This window comes from Ambystoma mexicanum, chromosome 5p, assembly GCF_040938575.1.
Source record: "Ambystoma mexicanum isolate Mex_15411 chromosome 5p, UKY_AmexF1_1, whole genome shotgun sequence".
Taxonomy (NCBI): domain Eukaryota; kingdom Metazoa; phylum Chordata; class Amphibia; order Caudata; family Ambystomatidae; genus Ambystoma; species Ambystoma mexicanum.
The window spans coordinates 252223642-252249947 of NC_090930.1; the positions used below are offsets into that span (position 1 = coordinate 252223642).

The window sequence follows — 26306 nt, forward strand, 5'->3', positions numbered from 1 at the left end:
ATGCTCCTCCCCGGCACATGCCGACGTCAAGGGCTTCAGCAGGTGTCCAGCCTACAAGGGTCTCTTCCCTACATTCATCCCCCATGCTCTCTGCCTCCTCTGTCTAGGCCCTGATCACGGCTGGGAGGGCTGTACCGCATGTGGCGCTCTGACACCACGCGCTCTGGAAAAGACACTAGCCAGGTGGAGGGAGCTTTTCGGAAGGTCGCCTCCAGAGGACTTAAAGGAATTTGTCAAGCACAAGACCAGGCCCACGGTCGAGGCACTGTTTTCATCCGCACTATGCAAAGGCGACTCCTACCCCAGGAAGCCATGAGCGGGAGGAACCTATCAGTACCAGTGCAGGTACCAGCTGTTTCAGCTACCGGCCACCCAGCCGAGGGGTCGCGACATCCTACCGGTGACTACGCTGAGGGACCGCAAGGTTCTATTACTGGGTTCCAACCCAAGGGGCTATGCCCCAATACCGAACAGATGTCTCAGGGGGAACCTGTACGCAGCACTATCTGCGCCACTGCCGATGGCACTCCGCCTACCAGTTCCTGTCCTGAGTTGGAACGGTAGGCCTCAACCTCCACTGCCAAGAGTCCTGGAGGAGGCCGGGCCCAGCGGAGCAAGCGCCACGACACAGGCACGTGGCATGCAGCTAACAAAATGGCCACAAGCCCGACAGCATCCCACTTTGGGGACCAGGTAGGGGTACAAGTTTCCAGGTGGGACTGGTCATCGCCTGGCACGTGGCCCACGGCATATCCTTCAGCATTGCAGGGCAGATACACCCCGCATACAGCAAGACATAGTGTGCCCAGCTCTCGGCAACCTCATGGCCCCGTGCCCATGCCCGCTCCTCCAAGTGCTCCGCCGGCTTGTGAAGACAGGTTTTTTGAAAGATGCCAGACTCTCGTGAGGTCTCCGCAGATGGGCATCATCCTCAAGGATATTATCAGGGACATGCTCCCTCCAGTAGTGCCGCTAGCACCCAAGGCTACCCCGCCCTTGGGTGCAGCGCTTCCGGGTCAACTGCAGCCCCAGCTGCCTGCGCCAGTCCCCATGACACTGGCTCCCATGCCTCTACCAGTCACAGCAGCCCTGTATCCACTGCCAGAGCAGCCTCCGGCGCGTGTCAGTACGCCACAGCCTCCCGCGCCCAACACTGCTCCAGCTGCACCGGACCAATAGGACACATTGGTGGACACGAATGAGGAGGAAGAGGACCCCTACACATCCTCGTCGCCCAAGGTCTTTCACGAAATGGCTTGCAGGCCTGGCAGAGTACTTGGGACTCCCACAGCCTGAGGTGGAACAACCAGAGGCGGGCATCTTGGCAGAAGTCCTCACTCTACGCCCTACGACTGGAACAGGGATTCCAATGCAAACGGGCGTGGTGGCGCTTGCCAAATGATGGCTCAAACCTCATTCTAAACAGCCTACCAGCAGGTGCCTCGACGCCAAGTTTAGGCAAATGTAGGTGGACCCCCTCTTGCTGCACACCCCGAGCCACACTCCTCAGTGATCGCCGCAGCTTCACTCTACACCAAGCCACAATCGTCCTTGGCTACATCAGCCTCTGCACTCCTGGGTAAAGAGGAGACGATCCTAGGAGCATACGTAAAGAAAATGTACATCAATGCTTCTCTTCATCAGTCCAACGCTGATGCCATGCTGGCTGCTGTCAACAAGAGGCTCTAGCAATAGATTGCCGATTTCCTTCCTGAACTCCCTGTGCAGAGCCAGGCGCGATTCTGGCTGGGCTGGCTGAAGCCAAAATTGTAGCACAGGATATAATGGAGTCCATATCGGCTCACATTGACACCTGAGGGTGTGCCATACGTATTGCTACCGACCTGAGACGGACGGTCTGGCTACGGGCGACGACGTTCAACCCTGATGTCCAGGAGCATATACTGGACTTTCCTTTCGAGTGCGGCGATCTGTTCTCTTCCACTACGGACGAGCAACTTGATAAGGACAGTTCACAGATTGCCAAATCCTTATCGATCTTCACTAATGCCGCCCCCCCAAGTCATATAACCAGAGGCACCAGCACTCAGACAAAGGTTTGTCTTAAAGAAGTTTCAGGGGCTTCCAGGAGAGACGGTCCAGACAACCGGAGAGATCCCCGACCCAGCACAGGCACAAGCAGCGCAAAGCGGCGCAAAAGGTTTTTTTTCCAGTCCCCCCTCCTCAGCCCCAGCCTCAGAGGGCAAAAAGGCATGACACAGCCATCTGGATCCATGAGTCTACGGTTGGGGGGGGGGAGGGGCAGGCTTGCCCTTCACTCAACGCTGGAGAACACGGTTCAGGGACCCATTGATCCTCTCGGTAGTATCCATGGGCTTCCGGCTCCCTATCCCTCCTCCTCTCTCCTCCCCTCCACTCCCACAGATTGGGCCAGCAACTCTTTTAGCTGAATTTCGCTCACTCGTAGAGTGTCAGGCAGTAGAGGAAGTCCCAGCCTCCCAGCAGGGCTGGGCTTCTATTCACAGATTTTCGCCATACACAAGAATAACCAGACTGGCCTGAGAGTTGTGTTGGACCTTTCCCCCTTGAACCTGTCCCTTCCTCTTCAAAAGTTTTAGATGGTTACCCCAGCGCTTATAGCAGAGACATTGTGCGTGGGAGACTGGAGGTGCTCCCTGGATCTGAAGGATGCCTACCTGGCAGCTCCATCGGTCCTTTCTGAGGTTCAGGATCATGGGTTTTCATTTCCAATACAAGGTTCAACCCTTTGGCCTCCATTCGGTCCCCAGGGTCTTAACAAGACCGATGAACGCGGTAGTAGCCCTGCTCAGGGTCGCCATGTCTATCCATACCTAGACTACTAGCTCGTCAGGGCAAGGTCTCCACAGGCAGTCCACCACACTGTGTCCACCTTCATGAATACACTACACGAGCTGGAATTTTCCATCAATGTCAAGAAGTCCCAGTTGGAGCCCACGCAGAGTCCAACATTCCTGGGCCTCATCTGGAATATGAGCTCTGAGAGGATTCTCCCCTCAGAAGACAAGATCACAGCCATCAAGCGGGCCCCTGGGCATTTTCTCAGCAGAGCAGTGACCTTGGCGTGGTGGTACCAACACCTGCTGGGCATCATGGCGGCAATGCGACTTGCTGTGCCGCATACGAGGCTCGGGGCAAGGCGCTTGCAGGTAAATTTCGCAACCTCCTTGAGCCAGGAGAAGGATTCCCAGGCGGCCATGGTCCGCATCCTGCATCATCTCCACCAGGACCTAGTCAGGTGGAGCAGGGACAGCAACCTACGGATAGGCAGGCCCTTCCGTCAACCAGCGCCTCGTGTCACCATCACCACAGACTCTTCCCTAGAGGGCTGGGGAGCTACCTTGGGCAGCCACAGCATCCATGGGGTTTGATCTAGTCAGCAGCAGGTGGCCCACATCAACTGGCTTTAATTGATGGCCATCTGCTCACTCTCAAAACCTTCCGATGATCAGCGGCAAGGCGATCCTTATTCAGACCGACCGCTCCATCAGCATGTATTACTTCACCAAGCAGGGTGGCACCAGGTCCCCTCCACTGTGCACTCTAGCAGTCAACATTTGGGAGAGGGCTATGGTAAACAACATACACCCGACAGCAATGCACCTCCCGGGGGAATCCAACCTGGAGGCGGACATGCTCAGCAGGCTGGGTGCGGACAACTACGAATGGCAGTTGAACGAGCAGGTGCTTCAGGGGATCTTCGACAGGTGCGTCATCCTCAGGTGGACCTCTTCTCCAGCATGGGGTCTGAGGAGGGAACTGTAGGCCTTACGGGGAAGGCTCTCTCGAAGTCTTCTACTATTTCCAGATGGCTCTCCGGCTGCATCATGCACTGTCACCGGTTGGCTAACCGACCTCTGCCAGGCCGTCCGAGAGCCCATTCGACCAGAGCGATCGCTGCTACTACGGCGTTCTTATCTGGTGTGCCCCTGCTGGACATCTGCAGGGCTGCTACTTGGAGGTCGACGAACACCTTCACAAGATTCTACTGTGTCGATCGGGATTCCAGGGAGGAGTCCAGGGTCGGCCAAGCAGTGCTGCGCAACCTGTTCGCTTAAGGTGAGCCTGGTGAGGAGGTAAGAGATGCTTAATGTTGAGTTTTTTGTATTGCTTAATGTTGAGCCTTTTGCCACCCCCCGTGGTTGTGCATGTGTGTACTGCTATTTATTCTTATATTCATGAGCATGTGAATCCATGCCAGACCCCATGCTGGAGAAGGAACAAGTTACTTACCTGTAACTGTTGTTCTCCAGCATGGGTCTGGCATGGATTCACATGCGAACCCTCCCGCCTACCCCTCTGCGGCTCTTCACTTGGTCATACTGCCACTTTGCGTGCTACCAAATCTGAAGATGGCTGCCAGAGGCGGGGCTTAGGTAGAGGGCAGTCATTGGCTGTGGTCAGTATGACGCAGAGTTCAGTGATTGGTTACTACTAAGAAAGACAGATCAGAAACGAAACTGATACTGATTTTTTATTTACCGAGGATTCCCAGCCTGACAACGGGGAATATTCATGAGCATGTGAATCCATGCCAGACCCATGCTGGAGAACAACAGTTACAGGTAAGTAACTTGTTCCTTTTTGATACTGCATTTGAAAACCCTTAAGTCAGATGTTATGTACACAACATTGTTGTTAAATTAAGTATAAGTGTGTCAAAAGCATAGTAATTCACTGAGACTGCTAATCCATATCTAAAGTGCTAACCTCATAATCGTCATTGTTAACTATGTCACAAAACCTTGTATATTTATCAGAATTGTTTTGTCCTTTCTGTTGCATACGATTGTCGTCCTTATTACTATGTTCCTTAGTTAGCCTTTCATACCAATAAAACATACTAATGAAACAAGACAGTTAATGTGTCATCTCCCAGTTTTTCTGATATAGATTTTCATATATATCAACTTAAATGACACATCCAGGATTTCTGGTTAGGATTATTAGATCTTTGGGATTCATGTTATACTGTTTATCAAGATGAAAATGCTTTCTCAACTTCGCTCGTAAGGTGTGGTGTTGAATAAACAGTGATAATGGAATAACCTTCGTAATCCTTCATTGCAAAACAAATTGAAATGCTTCTAATATCGGAGTAGGTCTTCTATTATTATGACAGCTTCCATATCTAAGGAACCCTAGCAACTCTTCCTAAGGGAGAGAGTACATTATGAGTGAATAGTAATGCCTAGTAATTCTGTTGCTATTCAGGATTGTAGATGAAAGTATCTTACCCATGGTGGGCAAATGGTTGTATTCAGCTGTGCTGAATCTTTGATATGATATGGCATTTATAACGCCCCTATAGACAAGTGTTTCGAGGTGTGACGAGGCAAGGGAGTGGAACAGTGGGGGAACGGACAACGATCCTACTAGGCCAGTTGTCCTTCAGATCGTGCAAGTGCATGGGAAGGGGAATGGACAGTGCTGTACATGGGACGATGATAACATAACAATAAGTAAACAGCCAGCATGTGGCAAGTGCAGTGTAAGTGTGGGCATTAGGTGTCAAGGGCTGGTAGGGGGACTGTAGGGATACAGAAACAGTCCCCAAGTGCGGGGTGTGCCAGGTGGGCAGTGCAGGTGTGTGACGCTGGCAGGGGAAGGACCTGGGCCTGAGATCAGAGGGTGTCCAGGTAGCCATTGCAGCTCAGGTTACAGCCGGGAGGTTAGCAGAGGAGAGGAGGTGAAAAAGCAGAATCAAATAGAAAGGTTTTGAGGTGTTTCCGGAAATCCTGAGTAATACTCTCCAATTCATGTGTTGAACTTAGAATCCCTGTGGATACACAGTGGTATGCGTATTAGATTCGACTATTTAAACATTAGGGGGCATGTTCAAAGAATGTAATAAAAACTTAGCTTACCAAGTGTAAAAAAAAAATGTGTGCAACCAGCCCTCTAGGTTGTATGGCTGAAGTTAAGGTGTTGTGCACTCGGAAAATCATCCATCAGGCACGATCTTTATAACTAAAATATAAAGATGAATCCACATAAGGGTTTTGTGGAGTAGTAGTTAGAAAGAATAAGGGAGGGTTCGGTTTTTCGCTTACCTTGTTTACAAAAAGCAAGATTCCTTCCTTGCATCACTCCCCTGCGGTACGCTTCGTGTGTGATTGATTTATGTATTTAAAAAGATGGCCGCTAGATATTTCAGCGTTTACTGATGCCGTCATTGCGTTGGTACGTGTGATGTCGTCACCATGTAAATAACGCTTCATGTCAATGACGCGTGTGTATTTCAGCCGGCTTCGTTCTTTAAATTCAACCAGTATGTTTACATTTTTTAAATGTACTGTTTATAATAATAATAAGCACAATCCTCTCACCGCAATGGTGAGTAACCAGGTACATGAACATCCCATTATGTAAACTTTGTTTGAATACGGGGTCCTTGGTGGTATACATGTTTCATAATGGATAGCTCAGGGGGTGGTTCGGTAGGTCAAACAAACCAATATTGCTGGCTATAGTTTAATTTTAAATCTCTCACTAATCATGAGGCAATATCGGTTTACAACAGATACAGTGTAGCTCCTATTAGTGAAACACTGTGTTGTATAGTTTGATGAAATAACATAGTTAATTACAATTCGGTGAAACTTTTTTAGTAATCATGGGGGACCGGCACGAGTAATGGGCAATTACCCAATGTCAGTGCACCCATGTGGAAACTGGTGAGAAAATATACTGTTATATTGTATTACAGTTTCACCGAATTTTAGGAACTCTAGTTCTGTTATGGCTCGCTACCTCAGCTGTTTACCCTCTGGCCCTCTAAAAATATGTTTTGCCACATTCTTGTCACCTCTGCGGCTCCTCGCAAAATCTTCTCCTCTCACTGTTGCCAGAACTCACTTTTCCATTTCGTGGGTTACCATATTAAGTGTAGGTTTTTTGCGCAAAAACCTTAGTGGTCCCTGCGCAAACATTTTCACACAAAAATTAACCTGTACCGCCCCGATATTATTCAGAGGTGCTAATGGCAATAATGCATGAAGTGCTGGGCTATACTGGATGATATCCTGCTGCTCTAGTTAAACCTACATTGCACCCATCAACTTGGCAGCAGTACATTATCACGCTTCATTGGGTGCGTCTCCATGCATCATGTGCAAATTCAATAGCAGTTACGTTATGGCTTTGTAACAAATACGTTGCAACAGTGTTTTGTTAGAACAGTGAATGTTTATAGGGATCTACCTCTGAAGGCCATGAACAAAAGCAAAAGAACGATCTTGGATATTCTAGACCGAAAAGACAGCATCTGCTCGATAGTTTGGTTTCTTGTTCACAGCCCTCTTCCGGTCCCTTTTGAGGGGGTGTTCCTCCACCTCGCACATTCTATCCGCTGCTCCCCCCACCCCCTACCTTCACCAGCTCCTTACCTGATGTGGGCTCCAGCTGCCTCAATTTGCAGTCTGTGGGCGCAGAAGCCTGATGCAGTGCGCATCGCATTGCGCTTCTCTGCGTGGCCTTCTGTGATTTGGGCTTCCGGGTTCCTGGTCAAATGGTTTATTGTCCTTGTGAAATTGTTGGTAAAATGTGTATCTAATGGGCTCTTTCTTCCTGCAGATTCCTCATCTTAGAAAATACATCCTCCAGCATCAGTCTGACTTTTATATCGTTTTCAGCCACCAAGCAGCAAACTGTGACTCAACTTTACATTGAGTTAGAATTGGTGCCCATGACTCCGGATGTGATTTCATGGGTAGTATACATGGAGCCGGCTTTTCAATATTGCTTCAGTTCCCTTTTCTGCGCCCTCAACACAGGAATATTTCTCAGCTCTTTATTTTTGAATATTTATTGTCTTCCCCCAAATGCCACGGGCAGTCAAACCTGCAAGGAATGTGGCAAACTGATGTCCGTGTCAGATCCACACAAGCACTGCCTTTGGTGCTCGTTTCCTGACTAAGACACAGATGAATGGTGATGCTGCCAGTCCATGCATCCCGATGCTTTTCACTAATCTGCCGCTTAATTCTTTAGTGCTCTCCACAAAGGCATAGTAAGCCCTCCGCTTCATCACCGTATCTCTCCAGGACTGAAATCTCTTCACTGGCTCCCAGTGGCTGCGAGGATTAAGTTCAAAACCCTCTGCATTGTCCACAAGGCCTTCTGGGGCCTGGGGCCTAAATACCTTCAACTCTCTCTTCCTAAATATCTTCCTTCACGAGCCCTTCGCTCATCCGTCTCCAACTCCCTCATGGTCAGCCGCTTCTCGAAGCAACGAGCTGGGGGTAGATCTCTCTCCGCAGCAGGGGCCTCCCTCTGGAACAGCCTTCCTGCCTCCCTGAAACTTGAGGAGAACCATCTCCGGTTCCGGAAGTACCTCAAAACCTTCCTCTTCGCTTCTGCCTTCTCTCTCCCTCTCCCCTGCTAAACCTGCTTAACTCCCCACTGAATTCTGCACTAAACCTGCATCTGGGCCACTCTCAGCGACCTCGGTCCAGGGCCCAGCCACTCTCCACTTGCACTGCCTCCCTGGCTCCCCCTGCACTGTGGGACTGTCACTGTATCCCTACAGCCCTCCTTCCCAGCACTTCTCAGCACTTGCTCTGCACTTACCTCGCACTTGCCACCAGCTGGCCCTTTTTATTTATTATTTATTATTTTATTACGCTACTTACCTTGTACTGCACTTCCCCCCACCTCCTCCCCCTGCACTTTCTCCTTTTCCCCTTACCTCTGCACTTGCGCGATCTGAATGACACCTGGCCTAGTAGGATCGTTTGTCTGACTTCCCCTTGTTTCCCTCCCTCCCTGCCTCGTCGCGCCTTGAAACACTTGTGTATAGGCGCGTTACAAATACCATATCATATCATATCATATATCAGAGCATTCATCTCCTAAAGCAAAACCCAAATAACATAAGGTATTTCCTTTGCTTTCTCAGGCTTCAACAGGAAGGACAAGAAAAAGCACCGGCGCTGAACGAGGTCCCACTCTCACAGTGATTCCTCAAGCGCCCCAGTTCTTGTAAGACTAAAGTCTCTTTCCCACTCCTGTTCCAGACACTGTTGCTCCTTGGAGTCATCGCCACATAACTTGTTGCAAGTACCCTTTTCCCATCACCTGCTGAGGTAAGAGTTCAGGCAACAAATGCTTGTCCTTTTTCAAGAAAGCCCACTGTGCCTTCAGCTGCGACCGATAAACCTCCTTGGCTGGTAATCGCATTCCGACTGACTAGGTTCAGGTCCCCATCTGAAAGAACGCTACACCCCCACACTGCTTGGCTCAGCCTTCTCCCATCACTGCCCCAGATCAGGGTGTATCTGCTTTGCCCTCCACAATGATTCCTCTATGGAAATGCAAAAGAGCCAATGGTTCTACCCCCCAACTCTCCCCCGGTCTGTGGGTTGCAAATTATTTCACTGGAATCATGAGAAACTCCCTCTTAGGCAGCCATCCACGGTGAAAGGATGGGTGAGGACAATAGAGGGATATCCTCTGAAAAGTTCTTACATGACCGTGTCATTTCATAGCGACATTTATAAGCAGACCTAATATAGCCTGCCGTAAGGATTAAAGTAGTTTCATGTTTTCGCTTTGAACAATTACTTTACATACAGAAATCAAACTAATTCTGCACTTTGACAGAAATCCAACATACATCCCCCTCTCAGGAGTTAATCTTATGGTGGTCCTTTCTTCCTTCCCCTTAAACCAAAATCACTCCTCAGCTCACAACTCAGTGTCAGGACAGTCTTCCATCAACAGTTTGACCAGTTCAATGGTTTTCTTCTAAAGAGCACATGGTTTTGGATACCTCCTTGGCAATGTCCTTTCTTTATTCTCACAAAGCAGGTTTGTCTACTGTAGATGGTGGGATACCATCTACAAGCCATTTAAGCAGCTGAAGTTTCTCTTCCACTTGACGACCGTGCCAACTGGCTTCACCTGCCCAGGTTTCTGTAAGAGGGCCTCCTCATGTCCCTTCCTTAAGGTCCTGATTATTACCCTTCTCTCTACTCTTATGATCCTGGCTCTCTAGCCAGCTACCAATTTACTAGCGCTGGATGCTTCCCCCTACTTCACACCCTCCTATATTTTCCCTCCTTTCCCCACCACCCCTAAGATGTTTCTCTACTTCCAACTCCTGTGGTCTCCATTTAAACAACATCTTATGATCTCCTACCCCTCTCCAGTTTTCTTCCTCCCACCATCTTCTGATCTTCTTACTCCTTCCTTGTCTTGAGTCTGCTCTGTCTTTTCCTCTGGTTCTTCAACCTCCACCTCCTTCTTCCTACCTGAATCTCCAACTTGCTCTGAACACAACATTCTCCAAGCACTCGCAAAATAGATTCCAATGCCAGACTTGCCCCTCCGGATGTATTTTCGGAGATAAGAAATCTGTGGGGGAAAAGTACTAATTCATCTGAAAAAGAACATTACCAAAGGTAAGTTTGTCCTTCTTTATGCAATATTTGAAAGGAATAACATGGCACTTTATGAATGCATCTTAACATTTTAAAGCTCTAAACGCACAAATGTTGAATTTGTTCAACAGCACTATACTAACCACGCTGCCCCAGTGCAATCTAAGAGCAAGGAGAGGGAAGAAGACAAGAAAGATTTGGATAAGTCAAGAGAAAGATCGAGAGAAAGAGAAAAGAAAGATGAAAAGGAAAGAAAAGAACGAAAAAGGGTTTGTTATCTTTCATTATAGATGCATTATAAGCATGATGTAATTGTCACTGAATTCTCCAGGGAGTACATGCTTTGGAACTGAACTATCGTAAACTTCTGCTCTGTATCCTGTCTTTTGACATTGTACCTTTTGTATGCGTGTCAGAAAGACATAAAAACTTCTGTCCTCGCCCCTCCTCCCCCCTTCCGTCAATGTGAATCGACATCAGTCATAATCAGGAAGTCTATGTGGCTGGAGCAGGTTTTAGAGACCATGTGTGTTGGGGGAGGAGGGGGTGGTGCTTCCTGAGGGTGTGAAGTGGGAGTGCAGTGGCCAGGGGTGATCGTGAGGGGTGGGATTTCTCAGACGCCATTGGGGCAGATGGGTAAGCAGAGAAACTGCTTACAGTGAGCTTGGTGGGTGCACCCCCACGATGGATCGCGTCAGGGGGATGTTGGCCAAATCCCACTGTTGAAGACCACTTCAAGGCGGATTGAACACTAGATGTTCGCCTATGCGTAGCTTGTGAATCGGATGCAAGCATCAGAAATACGATTACGGTGAGTAAAATATCATTCACATATATATATTTATTTCTGAGGCTTGTGAAATCTGCTTAGATCACATCCTGTACATAGGCCGACATCTAGTGGAAGCTGCAGAGTATTACAGTTGTTCTCGATGCTCGAAAAGGGACGTCGACAGGGCGTGCCAGTAATAATATCCCTAGTGTGACGTCCACTGTACCCATGATCCCTCGCGCGTCGAGGTCCCTCAGTGTTTTTTTTTCTGATATGAGGTGTAGTGTGAGTACAGTTGTATCCAAGCAGATACGTATCAGACAAGCTCATACGCATCCATGCACCTTCTCTCCTAGGGGAGGAAGTGTAGGTCGCATGTGAATCTAAGCAGATTCTGAAGCTTGTGGAATCTGCTTAGGTCACATGCTGTGCATAAATTAGCAAGCAGTGTTAGAAGAAGGTGGTGGGATGTGACAAGGTTCATAAGCGAATAGAACCACTTGTGTATCTGTCTTGGTATGATTGTCAATGCAGTAGTGCTGAGTGAAAGTATGTATTGAGCTCCATGTAGATGCTTTGCAAATACTGTCTAAGGGGACATTTGCAATGAAAGCCAGAGTGGTTCCTGTTCCTCTTGTGGAGTGAGCCCTGGGCGTAAAAGACAGTGTCTTATCTGATAGGGAATAGCATAGTTGGATACATCTGACTAGCCACCTAGAGATGGCATTCTTTGAAATGTGGTCACCTTCTCTGCCTGGCGCTATGCAGACAAACAATTGATCTGTTTTTCTTAGCGGTCTGGTCTTGTCTACATAGTAGTGGACTGCCCTCCTCACATCTAGTGAGTGGAGTTTTACCTCAGCTGAGCTGTTGGGTTCCTGGAAGAAAGCCAGTAGCTCAGTTGACTGGTTTATGAGAAATGTTTAGATTAATTTAGGGGAGAACCCAGGGTGAGTATGTAAAACCAGCTTGTCCTTGTATAAAATAAAGAAAGGTTCCTGCACTGACAATGCTTGTATTTCACTCAATCTTCTTATGGAAGTGATAGCCACTAAGAAGGCGGTTTTGTAAGTCAGGTGTTTTAGACTAAACTTGTGCATTGGCTTCCAACGGGATCCCATGAGCTTAGCGAGTACCACGTTGAGATCCCATTCTGGCGGTGCGTTAGAAATAGGAGGGTGGAGTCTCTTTGTCGGCCTATGCACCACATGTGAATCTTAGCAGATACTATCATTTTAGATTTTTTGTTTTCGAAATATCCCTAGTGTGACGTCTCCTGTACCCACAGTCCTTCACGTGTTGATGTCCCTCAGATTTTTCATAGTCGGATGCAAGTTGCAGAGTTCCCTCTTCTAGCTAATGCCTTTACTTATACGAAATTTAAATTTAGACTTTCTTTCCATCCTTTCAATGGCTGTGCACCGCAAGATCTCGGGCGACTGCTTTCGAGGCCAAGACCATTCGTCGACGACAACTACCCACCCATCTCGACGGACTTCGTCTGCGGCCTACCTAGGCCAAAAAGTATTCTGCCCTGAACAGTAGGGAGAGTGGGGGATCATAATTCATCTTATTTAGAGAATGCCCATTTCCCCATTATCCATTTACGTTGCCGAGCTGCCATCTTTCCATACTATGGAAAACAAACCATTTAAATGTTGTCATTCATGTAACAGGAAGTTTCTCTGAAAGGATGTGTAATCTCTGCCTTCCTATGAACCATTCCGAAAAACAGTGCAAGTGCTGCAAAGTGTTTTCGGCCCAAAACATTAAAGGGCCGGAAGACTTGATGCTGGGCCAACCACGCCATGCAGACCGAGGCCGCCATGGACGTTGAGGGAGCCTCCAGCGATGGCAGCATATGTGTCCTAAGTGACGCCAGGGGCAATCAGGTCCTGACGGTATCCCGCGTGCGAGTGCCAGACTCCAACAGGCAGGCCAGCGGTTCTGCTACAGAGACGACACCCGGCGGCTGAAGCACCCACACTAAACACCCCCCACTTAACCCCCCCCCCATGGTCGACAGTCGATACACAGGGCCTCAAGTCGACAAAGACTTTGTAGATGACATCCTCGGGGATAAGATATCTGCAGCACAGTTCATTCCACTGCTCCAATCTATCCCAAAGCGCATTAAGCCTTCTTTGCTTAACCCCGTCCTGACCAGAGCAGTCAACCCGCGCATTCAGAAGATGTTTAAACCAGCCCTGTAAGACCCATTTTACATTAGGGGGCAGCTAAAGCCCAACTCTCTTGTGGTGACCACCACAAGGAAAAGAGCGGGCACCCATTTAGACTCTGCTGAAGCCCCTCCTGACAAGGAGAGCAACAAAATGTACACACTGGGCAGAAAAGTAGCTTCCTCGGCTGCTTACCAAGTAAGGATAGCCAACACCACTAGACTTCTGGCAAGTTAGAATTTCCACAAGTGGGACGAGATCTCACAACAAATGGACTCTGTGCCGCAGAGCTCCTGAAAACACAGCTTTTAAAAACAGTAGCTCAAGGTAAACGGGTGGCAAGCTGCAGCCTGAAAAATAATCTGGATTCAGCAGATGATGCAGGCCGGATAGTAGCTGAGGGTGCCCTCATTGAGCGCCATGCATGGCTACGTCAATCAGGTTTCAAGCTGGAAACCCAAACCACCCTTTCAAATATGCCAATTGAGCCTAACGCCTTATTTGGAAAAGCTGTCGAGGACTCACTGAAAAGTGCTAAGGAGGAGTAGGACTCAAATCCCTGGCACAGCTCACAAACAAACCCTTTGTGCAGAGAGGCGCATTTAATACACACAGTTTTAGAGGACAAAACTCCCAGCTGTCCTCCAACTGCAACCAGGGCGGGCAGACTTCATCTTGGCGTTCCTCGCAGGGGGCAACCCTCCCAACAAAATGTTCAAAGGGGCCACAAAGTCAAGAAGTGAGGCAGATCCTCCTCCTCCAGAGGCTCCACCCCACTAAAGTAATGACCACCTGCTCCAGGTCCCCTCCCATGCCTCTCCAGTAGGAGGTTGCATTTCTCATTTTACCCACGCATGGTAGGGGAATCACGTCGGAAAAGTGGATACTTTCCACCGGGGCGGGAGGCTATTGCATAGAACTTATACAAACACCACCCAACCACAACAAAGACAAACAACGCAGGAGGAACAGCTCATTCTTCTGGAAGAGGTCAAAAGCACTGCTACTAAAGGATGCCATAGAAATCGTCCCAGCAAACCAGGTAAACAAAGGTATCTATTCAATGTACTTTTTTGTGCCAAAGAAAAACCTTACAATGCACCCTGTCCTAGACCTGCGAACACATATGTCAAGCCTCAGAAATTTCGCATGGTTACGCTACAGGAAGTAATCCCACTGCTAAAACAGGGGGACTACATGGCAACTTTGGACATGAAAGATGCATACTTTAATATTGCAAGTTTCCCAGCGCAAAGAAAATTCCTGCACTTAAAAATAGCAAATCAGCCCTACCAATTCAAGGTGCTACCCTTCGGCATAGCCTCAGCTCCAAGGGTATTCACCAAGGTATTGGCAGTAGTGGCAGTGCGCTTACGCATAGAATCAATCCCAGTGTATCCTTATCTGGGCGACTGGCTGATAACACGGGAATCCCCTCAAATTTTCAAGCAAAATACTCAAAGGACAATCTTCTGTTCCAATTGGGATTCTCAATCAACGAGAAAAAATCAAGTCTTGTTCCAAGCAAAACCAAACAGTTCCTAGGAGCTGTCATAAAAATGGACGAGGGGTTAGTCTTCCCTCAAACGAAAGAGTACAAAACAAACTGCTGCAAATAATTCAGTATCTGGCCGTACACAAAGCAATGTGCTTGCTCGGGATGATGGCTTCATGTAGTTACCTGGTTCTCCACGCATGGTTGCGCATTTGTCCATTTCAAAAGTGGTTAGCAAAACAGTGCTCTGCGACAAGCGGTCAGTGGGACGATCAAGTGGTTGTTTTCACTAACCCTAGTTCAAGCGCTACGCTGGTGGACAAACGAAAATCTGTTGAAGGGAAAACCCTTTCACATTCCTCTAATGCAAGCGATGGTTGGAACAGATGCCTCACTCTCCGGATGGGGAGCCCTTTGCCTTCACCACACAGCACATGGTCTGTGGACACAGATCACAGCCCAAAATCACATCAACCTTTTGGAGCTACTAGCAGTACTCAAGGCTCTACAAGCCATTCAGGTGAATCTAATTGGTCAAACCGTGCAAGTTCTCACAGAGTGCTCCACTGCCATGTTTTGCATAAACATGCAGTGAGGCACACATTCTCAAAGTCTGTCCAGTATAGCCCAACAAATGTGTAAGTGGGCACTCAATCGGAACATGTTCCTAGTATCGCAACACATTCCAGTAGAACTCAATTCTCTAGCAAACTCTCTTGTAACGCTCACCTGATTCTCGCAGAGGTGCCGGTCTTGACTGGGCGACTACCGTATCTTCAAAAGTGATGTGTAGCACCCGGTTGGCTCTTTGGGCTGGACCTCTGTGCACTGTATGCCTGACTCGAAGAGTAAGATGTCTTAGGTAAGTGAACGCCGAGCTCTCCATCTGCCTCGGGGCAGGGTGCTGTAACCAGTTTCTTCACTGGATAGGTAGCGCCGGCCTCTTGACTTCAGAGGACTGCTGTCCGTCGTTTACTTCACGAACGGTGAGTTCCGAATATTTCAAATGTCTTTAAAAGTCTTTTGTAATGCTGTCTCTTATTTTGCAGGGTTCCGGCGATGGCGGTTGACTGGCTGAAGTGAGTTGAGGATGGACCCGTATGCGGAATAGAAGCGCCTGGAAGCGCGTAAGTAAGCGCTTGTTGCTTGCTTCACGATGCGCACTAACTGTCCTTTTATTTTGCAGGTACCAGTTCGGAGCTGCTGAAGGATGCCGGAATGCCCACTGAGTTCGGCGTGGATGGAGTAATGGCACGTGAGTATTTAACGTTACCCAATGTCTTTAAACGCACCTTCTTTTGTCTTTCAGATGCCGGAATGCAGTGCGATGACCTCCGGAGCGCGTGAAGAGTAGGTAAGCCTTTGTCTTTCAGATGTAGGAATGCTGCGCGAGGCGTTGATGACAGCCGGTGGACCAGGTAAGAGATGCGCTGTCACTGAAGACCGTAGTGCTAACCTGTTCTTTCTTGTCTTTATAGATGTTGCTGAAGACTGGATTCAGGATGGTAAGCCTTTTTCCTTTAGGCCCAGGATCAGATGCAGAAGACACGATGAGCGTTCTGCTGCAGAGGATGCAGAATAACGCAAAGCAAGATTCATCCATCGGGTGTGGTTTAAATAGCCTCCTGTAGTGCTTAGGTGTCTCCTTCCACAGCCACGCCTAGGTAAGAGTTCCTGCTTTCCAGAAGAGTTCCAGTGTTCTGAACCTAGGGAGTGGCTCCTGCCCCACCCAACAGGAAAAGTAGTCCCAAACAGAAGAGGATCAGGGGTTCAACTGGCAGGTAAGTAAGCAGCATGGTCTGCTGCAGGCAAGTCCACCCAAGCATTATGAGCCCGGCGCTTGCAGCGCTGGGACTGGGCATATTTATGAGCCTGGCGCCACTGGCGCCAGGACAGGGTCCAAAAGGTCCCAATTGGGACTGGCTGGCACTCGGAACCTGGGTTATGGGTCTGCTTCCAAGGGAGTTGGGTAAGTCCTGGCCTTTTGGAAGCAGAGATCATGACATCTCTAAGCAGAGATCCCCTACGTGAAGAACATGAGTGGCAACTCAATGGAGGAATTTTAGAAAATATCTTTTCCCTCGGGGGCTATCCTCCTTTAGACTTGTTCGCCACAAACCAAAGCGCACAATGCCCAGACTTCGCATCCAGGTTTGCCCAACCCAGATCCAAGTGGAACACCCTATGGATGAGCTGGTCCGGGAAATTTGATTACGCTTTTCCACCGACACCGCTCGTCAGCAGAATAGTGCACAAAATGCACCAGGGACAAGCAACTCTAATCCCGGTTGCTCCAATGTGGGCAAGACAACCTTGGTTTCCGCATCTGCTCAAACTGACGATGTGCAACCCAATCAAGCTCCAGTGCCCCTTCAACATGCTCACCCATCATAAGGGGACAAGGTTAAACCCATATCCTCAATCTATGAACTTGGCAGCTTGCCTCCTGAAGTCATAGAGTTTGGTCATTTAAAACAGCCTCAAAGGTGTATGGAAATCCTTAGAGGCACGTAAACCTAACACCAGACACTGTTACTTTAACAAATGGAAATGATTTTTAATATGATACCAGTCAAAAAATATAAACCCTATTGAATGTACTCCATCGCGACATTCTTCAGTACATGCTCCACTTACTAGACTCTGGCCTAGTATTCCACTCCATCAAGGTTCACCTAGCAGCTCTATCCGCGTACACCACTTCACAAAACAAGGTGTCCTGGTGGGCAGTCACTGTTGTTAAGGCTTTCATGGACTTTACCCCTCTCCCCTCCCCCCCCATTTCCAACCCGCCGCCAGGGTGGAATCTCATTATGGTACTCTCAAAGCTCATAGGTCCTCCATTCAAACCTATGCACACATCCAGCCTTAAACACCTAACATACAAAGCAGCTTTTCTGGTGGCCATCACCTCCATAAGAGTCTGTGAGCTACAAGCTTTGTCAGTGCAAGACCCTTTCTTTGTTATCCACAAAGACAAGTTGGTACTAAGAACACACCCCAGGTTTGCACCTAAGTTCATATCCAAGTTCCATGTTAACCAACCCATTGAACTGCCTGCTTTCTTTCAAAATCCTTCAAACTCTGCTGAAAAGAACCTACATACACTAGATGTAAGGAGGGCGGTTCTTTACTATTTAAACAAGACAAAACTACTGAGAAAAACGGACCAACTGTCTCCATCCAAAGCACCTGGCAGGGAAGGTGATCACGTTTCAAAAAACGCCATCTCCAGATGGATAGTGTAATGCATACATCTCTCCTACTCCCCATCAAACAAAACTCTGCCTTTCACACCAAGAGCTCACTCTACCAGGGGTGCAGGAGCTGCTTTGGCCTTTATTGCAAACGTCCCTCTGGACGCCATTTGCAAAGCAGCTACATGGAGTTCCATATTTTCTTTTACTCAGCATTATTCCATTGACACACATTCTAAAGTAGATTCATAGGTGGGACAAGCAGTGCTAAAACATATATTTCCCGCTCTACTTTCTGACAACCCACCACTTTCTCCAAACACTGCTCGCTAATCTATGCATACCATGTGATCTAAGCAGATCCACAAGCCTCAGAGGGATACATTACTCACCGTAATCGTATTTCCGATGCTTGCATCTGCTTAGATTAACATGTGCCCACCCTTCCTCCCCTCTGGGGTAGAAGGTGCATAGATGTTTTCTGTTTTTATCTACTCTTATCTGCTTTATTACATCTGTACTCGTGCTACACTTCATGCTACCTCATGTAAGAAACAAAACAATCTGAGGGACTTAGATGCGTAAAGGACCATGGTTATAGGAGACGTCACACTAGGGATAGTATTACTGGCAAGCTCTGTCGACGTCCCTTTTCGAGTTTCGAAAACAAAAAATGTAATACTCTGCGGCTACCACTGCCACTGCGGCTACCACATCTCTATATTAAAATCTATCCAGCATAGGATCGATCACTCGCTAGTAACCCCAAATCTCACTCATGCTGTGAACCCACGAGTTGAGAAATTATTCTGTGCCGCACCCTATGATCCCCTGTACATTAGGGGCCAATTAAAACCGGACTCCCTGGTCGTAACAACCACCAGAAAGAGGGCAGGTACACCACTTGCTTCTTCTGAAGCACCTCCCGATAAAGAGAACAAAAAACAATATGCTCTGGGCAGGAAATTGCCTTCACTTCCTCCTATCGGGCAGAATTCCCAACAGTGCTACTGTTTTGGCAAGCTACAATTGCCATCAGTAGGAAGTAGCTGCTTTGGTATCCTCCGCACCTGAACCACTGAAGAGCCAGTTGGCTCAGCTGGCAGCAGATGGATGGTCTGTATCAGCAAGCATACTGAAAACAAACTTTGATGCAGCAGATAATGCTGGAAGATTAATTGCTGAAGGCACTGTAATAAAGCGTCACGCTTGGTTAAGACAGGGTTCAAACCCGAATCCCAAGCCACTCTTATAGACATGCCGGTAGAGCCGAACGTACTATTCGGCAAGGCAGTGGAGGAAGCCTTAAAAACAGCTAAGTACGAGACCCTAAAATCTCTCGGACAACTCGCGAATAAACCCTCAGGACAGAGGGGAAACCATTTTCGTCGCTTTCGGGGGCCAAAGCTCCCAGAGAGGTTCAAACTATCAAAATCAAGGAACCACATTGGGCAACAATCAGTTCCAATCATCACAGGGCTTCCCCAGAGGGCAGCGCAGAGGCCGCACTTGGGGTAGAGGCAGCCCCGCCAGAGGCTGTACGCCACCCAGTAAATAGTGACGTTCCGCTTGGGGTCCCCTCCCATGCATCGCCAGTAGGGGGGGCGCATTTCCACCTTCACCCACGCATGGGAGGGGGTCACTTCGGACAGATGGGTGCTGTCCAGAGTGTCCGGACGATATTGTATAGAGTTACTAGGGCGCCCCCACGACCATCCTCCGCGACAGAAGGTACATTCGTTAGACCATCAGAAAATCCTCCTTGAGGAAATCGCCATCCTGCTTGCAAAGGACGCCATAGAAGCCGTCCCAATCAGCCAGGTAAACAGGGGTATTTATTCAACCTATTTCCTTGTGCCAAAAAAATAATCTGACAATGCGCCCAGTAGTAGATTTGCGCCCTGCAAACAAGTATGTCAAGCCACAAAAATTCCGCATTACTACACTACAAGAGGCAATCGCTCTACTAAAAAGGGGGGATTACATGGCAACATTGGATATGAAAGATGCCTATTTTCATATTTCAATGTTCCCAGCACACAGAAGATTCTTGCGTTTCAAGATAGACAACCAGCACTACCAGTTCAAGGTGCTGCTGTTCGGAATAGCCACAGCTCCAAGTGTATTCACCAAGGTACTGGCGGTGGTGGCAGCGCACCTACGCAGGGGGGCAATCCCAGTGTACCCTTACCTGGACGACTGGCTCATTACAGGGGAGTCCCCCCTAATTTGCAGACTAAACATCCAAAGAACCATCAACCTCCTCTTCTAATTGGGTTTCTCAATCAACGAGAAAAAGTTTAGCCTGGTGCCAAGCACCTCAAAACAGTTCCTAGGAGCTGTCCTAAATACACAAAAGGGGTTGGCCTTTCCATCAGAGGAAAGAATTTGAAATGTGTTGCTGCAAATTCCTCAATATCAAGCCGGTCACCAAATAAGGGTGCACAAAGCTATGCGTTTGCTAGGCATGATGGCATCTTGCATTTACCTGGTTCCCCACGCGCGCTTGAGCATGCAACCCATGCAGGAATGGTTGGCGAAACGGTGGTCTCAAGCAAGTGGTCAGTGGGACGATCTAGTGGTCGTTTCGCCAACACTAGTACAGAGTCTTCGCTGGTGGACAAGAGAGAATCTTACGAGATACAGGCCGTTGTGACAACAGACGTCTCCCTAGCAGGGTCGGGAACCCAATACCTTCACCATACAGCTCAGGGTCTCTGGTCTCACACAGTGGCTCAGAACCACATCAATCTGCTAGAACCTCTGGCAGTCGTCCGAGCGTTTTGGGCATTCGAACCCCTCCTATCCAACCAGGCAGTGCAGATCCTAACAGACAGCATGACTGCAATGTTTTACTTAAACAAACAAGGGGGCACTCGTTCTCCCAATCTGTCCAAGTGTGCCCAGAAAATGTGGAAATGGGCACTCAGACGGAAGATTTACCTGTCATCCCAACTTGTTCCAGGGGAACTCAACTCGCTAGCAGATGCTCTGAGCAGAGATCCCCTCCCAGAGGAATACGAGTGGCAACTACACAAAGAGGTCGTAGGAGATCTCAGTGGGGTTTCCCCACTATAGACCTACTCGCTACAAGCGAAAATAGGCAATGCCCAGATTTTGGATTCAGGTTCCCCCAGCCAGGCTCCAAGGGTAACACCCTATGGATGAATTGGTCAGGGATGTTTGCCTACACTTTTCCACCAACCCCTCTAATGAGGAAGGTGGTGAACAAGATCCACAGGGAACCGATGACGCTCATCCTGGTTGCTCCTATGTGGGCAAGACAACCATGGTATCTACACCTACACAAACTGGCAGTGTGCGACCCCATCAAGCTGCTGTGCCGGTACAACCTACTCTCCCAGCACGAGGGGCTAACCGTGCATCCTCAGCCCAACTCGATGAACTTGTCAGAATGGCTCCTGAAGTCAGAGTTCAGACATCTCAATTTACTGCAAAGATGTATGGACATCTTAAGAGTCAAGAAAACCGAACACGAGACACTGTTACTATGACAAATGGAAACGATTTGTAATTTGGTGCCAGAATAAGCAAATCAACCCAGTTGATTGTACTCCTTCTAATGTTGTCACCTATATGCTCCACCTACTGGATACAGGGTTAGTGTTTAACTCACTTAAAGTGCACCTGGCAGCTTTATCAGCCTACACCACTTTCCATAACAAAGTGTCATGGTGGAAAGTGGCAGTGGTCAAAGCATTTATGGAAGGGGTAAAAAGACTCCACCCTCCAATTTCTAACCCACCACCTGGTTGGGACCTGAATGTCGTACTTGCTAAGCTCATGGCACCTCCCTTTGAGCCCTTGCACAAATCTAGTCTCAAACACCTGGTTTATAAAACTGCCTTCTTAGTAGACATCACCTCCATAAGAAGGGTCAGTAAAATTCAAGCTCTGTCCATGCAGGATCCTTTCTTTACTATTCATATGGATAAACTGGTTTTACGCACACACCCTAGGTTCTCACCTAAGTTCATTTCCAAATTCCATGCTAACCAGTCTATTGAGCTACCGGCCTTCTTCCAAGAACCCAAAAGCTCTGCTGAGGTAAAACTCCACACACTAGATGTGAGGAGGGCGGTCCTCTACTATATAGACAAGACCAGACTGCTAAGAAAGACAGATCAGCTGTTCGTTGCAATAGCAGAGAAGGAGATTGCATCTCTAGAAATTCCATCTCTAGGTGGATAGTCGGATGTATCCAACTGTGCTATTCCCTTTCAGATAAAACACTGCCTTTTACGCGAAGGGCCCACTCTACAAGAGGTACTGAAGCCACTCTGGCTTTCATTGCAAATGTACCCCTTGACAGCATATGCAAAGCAGCTACATGGAGCTCTATTCACACCTTTACTCAGCACTACTTCATTGACACTCATCCCAAGACAGATACTTAAGTGGGACAAGCGGTTCTAAGATATTTGTTAGCTCATGATACTTCTCACATCCCACCTCCTTCTTCTAACACTGCTCGCTAATCTATGCACAGCCTGTGATCTAAGCAGATTACACAAGCCTCCGAAGGGATACATTACTCACCGTAATCGTATTTCTGATGCTTGTATCTGCTTAGATTCACATGCCCCCGCCCTTCCTCCCCACTGAGAGAAGGTGCATGCATGCTTGTAGTCTTATCTAATCTGCTTGGATACTTTGTACTCACGCTACTCCTCATGTCAGAGAAAAAATACAATTTTGAGGGTCCTTCACGCGCGAGTGATCATGTGTACAGGGGACGTTACACTAGGGATAGTATTACTGGCACGCCCTAGTTCGACGCCCCTTTTCAAGTTTCGAAAAAGAAACTGTAATATTCTGCAGCTTCCACTAGATGTCGACCTATGCGCAGAATGTGAATCTAAGCAGATACAAGCATCAGAAATATGATTACAGTGAGTAATGTATTAAATATATATATCGCTATATATAGCTATAGCTATATATTACATGGCCAACGGTAGTGGCCATGTAGTTATGGTTAAGTTGCTCATCTCCATAGGAAGAGCAGTTTTTGGACGGCTTATAACTTCGCTCCCCCAGGACGAATCCTCACCAAACTTTGCAAAACAAAGTATATGGCCCACTCTGAATATTTTTGCAAAGTTTGCTGGGATTTGGACCGGGGGGGCAAAGTTATAGGGGGGGGTCCCAAAATGTATTTTTTCCCCATAGACATAATTGGAAAAAACTTTGCTCACGCCTACAGCCCAAACTGCTGGACGGATTTTCACCAATATGCGGCAGGAGCGGTGGCTTGGTGCTAAAGTGTGCTTTTGTTAATTTGGTATTTGGTGTAAATCCGTCCAGTAGTTTTAATGACCAAAACGTGAGGCAAAAAAATGTGATATCTATGTCCGCTCTGCGGACTCACTTCCCTGTTCGGTCCGCAGACTGGCCTCCGATCGGCCAAAATTCGCTGACTTTTGTATGGTCCAAGGACATCGGGACACGGCCGCTGATTGGCTGGTGAGAAAACATGAAATGTTTTCCTGAAGCGCCCGCCATCTTGGATTTGCTGACTTTTTTGGGGTCAGCGGACAGCGCAGTGAAAACATTTTTTAAAAAGCAGCATTTCACGCGTCAAACTCCACAAACGATCTCTGGGGATGTCGGGGGGGATGAGGATTGGACTGGATTGGATATGGCCAAAAAACAGGTTGTTTCACCCCCCGAAAGTCCGCGAACACTACAGATGTCCTAGGACATCTGTACCTATTTCTGCATTACAGGGTGGGGGAAAAGCAGTTATAGCTTATAACCTTTGTGCCATCCAATGAAACTGCATGTAATTTTGCAGTTTTATTCTAGAACTAATCCTGAATGGTTTTGCAAAGTTTCGTGGGATTCTGTCAAGGGAGGTCAAAATTAGGGGGGGGGGGGCAAAATATTGTAAACGCATATAAATGTGGTGTCATTTGACGAATCTGCACAACATTTGGCAAAAAATGATTTTGGATCTAGATATAAATGGTTTTCTAAAGTTTGTTGGGATTTTCTCAAGAGTGGGCGCAATTAGAGGGGGGGTCTTAACATTTTTAGATGGCTTATAACTTTGTTGCTATTTGACAAATGTTCAAAAGTTTTGAGACAGATTATAGACCCAACCTTCAATGTTTGTGTAAAGACTGAATGGATTTTGTCAAGTGGGGGCTAATTTATATGACTATTGTATGTACATACATTTTGACACTTTAAAAAAAATAAAACATGGAGGGATTTCGAGCAAACTCGTGAGGAGCATTGACAGGGACATAAAGCATGGTTTTGCAAATGTGCCGGTGTTTTATTTTTTGTGCAAGTGTAATAATGTAGGTACAAAAAAGTCATATACCTTTGGTGACTGAGGTATAGCCTGTGGCCGTGGACAGTAGCCAGATTGTCTGGGTCATGGCGTAAGGTCACCGGGCAGCTGCAACCTTTAGCATTCTTTTCGAAAAGGTTTTCTCCTGCTGAAAGAAACTACCCGATTTCTGGTCGAGAACTGTTGGCCATCAAGGCAACCTTCACCGAGTGGTGACATTATGGTTTGGGTGTCAGGCATTGAGTCAAGGTTTGGACTGATCACAGGAATTGACCTTTCTTCGGTCTGCAAGAACTCTGACTCCACATTGCAAAATGTGGTGAAGTTACATGGTCTAACTAGTCAGGATATATCGGACAGAGGAACTCAATTTGCCTCAAAACTTTGGCAAGCATTTTGCAAAGAATTGAATATTGACATTAACTTAACCACCAGTTATCATCCTAAGGGTAACGGTCAAACTGAGAGGGTCAATCAAGAATTGGAGAAGTGTATACAGTGGTACCTGGGTTCAGATCAAGATTGGCTCGAACTGCTTTGGTTGGCGGAGTTCTGCTATAATAATACTGCTAAGAATTCAACTTCAATGTCTCCATTTTTTGTGAATCAAGGGTTCCATCCACGTTTCTTGAGGAGTAGTTTTGTAGGAGGTGGAGGTGCCAGATCACTCTGGGTAATAATAAGCAGCGCTCAGATACCTGAGGGTTCGTAGCGCTATATAAATGCCAAATTATTATTATTAGATGTCAAGAGTCGATTGGAGGCTATGGGACAAAACTTAAAACGGGCAGTTCAGGCATTAGAGAAGAGTAAGCTGATATATAAAAAATGTGCTGACAGAAAGCATCAGAAGGGGCCTGAATATCATATCGGAGACCGGGTGTGGTTGTCCACTAAGAATCTGGCTTTGAATGGGAGAAATAAGTTTAGTCTACGTTACATTGGGCCATTCGAGGTGGAGCAGGTTTATTCTCCAGTCTCTGTGAAATTGAAATTGCCACTGGGGTTAAAGATTCATCCGACCTTTCATGTAAATCTATTAAAGATTTGTAGAAATTACACCCGAATTCATGGGGCACCAGGTCCAGTGTTGTTTGAGGATGAGAATGAATGAGGTTCAAGCCTTATTCGACTCTAGAGTGGTTCGGGGGCAACGTCAGTACCTGGTTGATTGGAAAAGTAATGGGCCAGAGGAGAGATCGTGGGAGAAAGTTGGAAATGTAGATGCTCCTTGGTTGGTTAGAAGATTTAATCGTTTACATCCTGAGAAAGTTGGCCCTGGGACAGGGCAGTACGGTGGGGGTACTTTCAGGATCCCATTGGTCCTTGCCTGGATTCCATATAAAGGTGCAGTCATGGCCACAGGCCCCAGAACACAAAAACCACACCATCTAGTGATGGGGGCAATGGGTCACTTGTCTCACTTATGTCCCTTTGGGACCTATAAACACAGGGGCCCTGGCTGGACTCAGTTCTGGCCCCTTTGGCACCAGTCTCATATAGAGATGTGAGCAGGAACACTATTTCAGTGCAGGAGTGCTTTTACTTTATTTCAGTGCAGGAGTGCTTTTATTTTACAATAACTTAACAGGAGCTGAAAACCTTTATTCCAGAGAACATCCTCATGTGCTGACTCATCGGGTGTGGCAGGGTGTGGCAGGCAGGCTGAACCTGGTGGGCTGGTGCTTCGCGTTACTGTGCACTTGCGTGCAATGTGACGCCTACCGCCACTTGTACTAGTTTACTTATCTTTGAAACCAGGCATTCTCCTGCATACCCAGCTCCAGGAAACCGGTGCTTCATCACTTCATCTGCAGACTCATCTCCTGACATCCAGTGATCTTGATCCCGACGCCGAAGCACCACACTCCGCATCCACGAATTCGGACCCTGTGAAGAAGAAAGACGAGGTTAGAACATCCGTCATAGGGTCTCGCCGCATTTGAACCCCCGCGCTC

General features: G+C 47.7%; 1 protein-coding gene across 2 annotated transcripts in view; it reads left to right on the plus strand.

Moving 5' to 3' along the window:
* Positions 1-26306, plus strand: part of THOC2 (THO complex subunit 2) — a 2257836-nt gene that overhangs the window by 2038842 nt on the left and 192688 nt on the right. For both annotated transcript variants that reach the window (XM_069612670.1, XM_069612671.1), the window contains exon 34: positions 10514-10651. In XM_069612670.1, coding sequence (XP_069468771.1) covers positions 10514-10651 — 138 coding nt within the window. The remainder of the gene's footprint in view (positions 1-10513; positions 10652-26306) is intronic.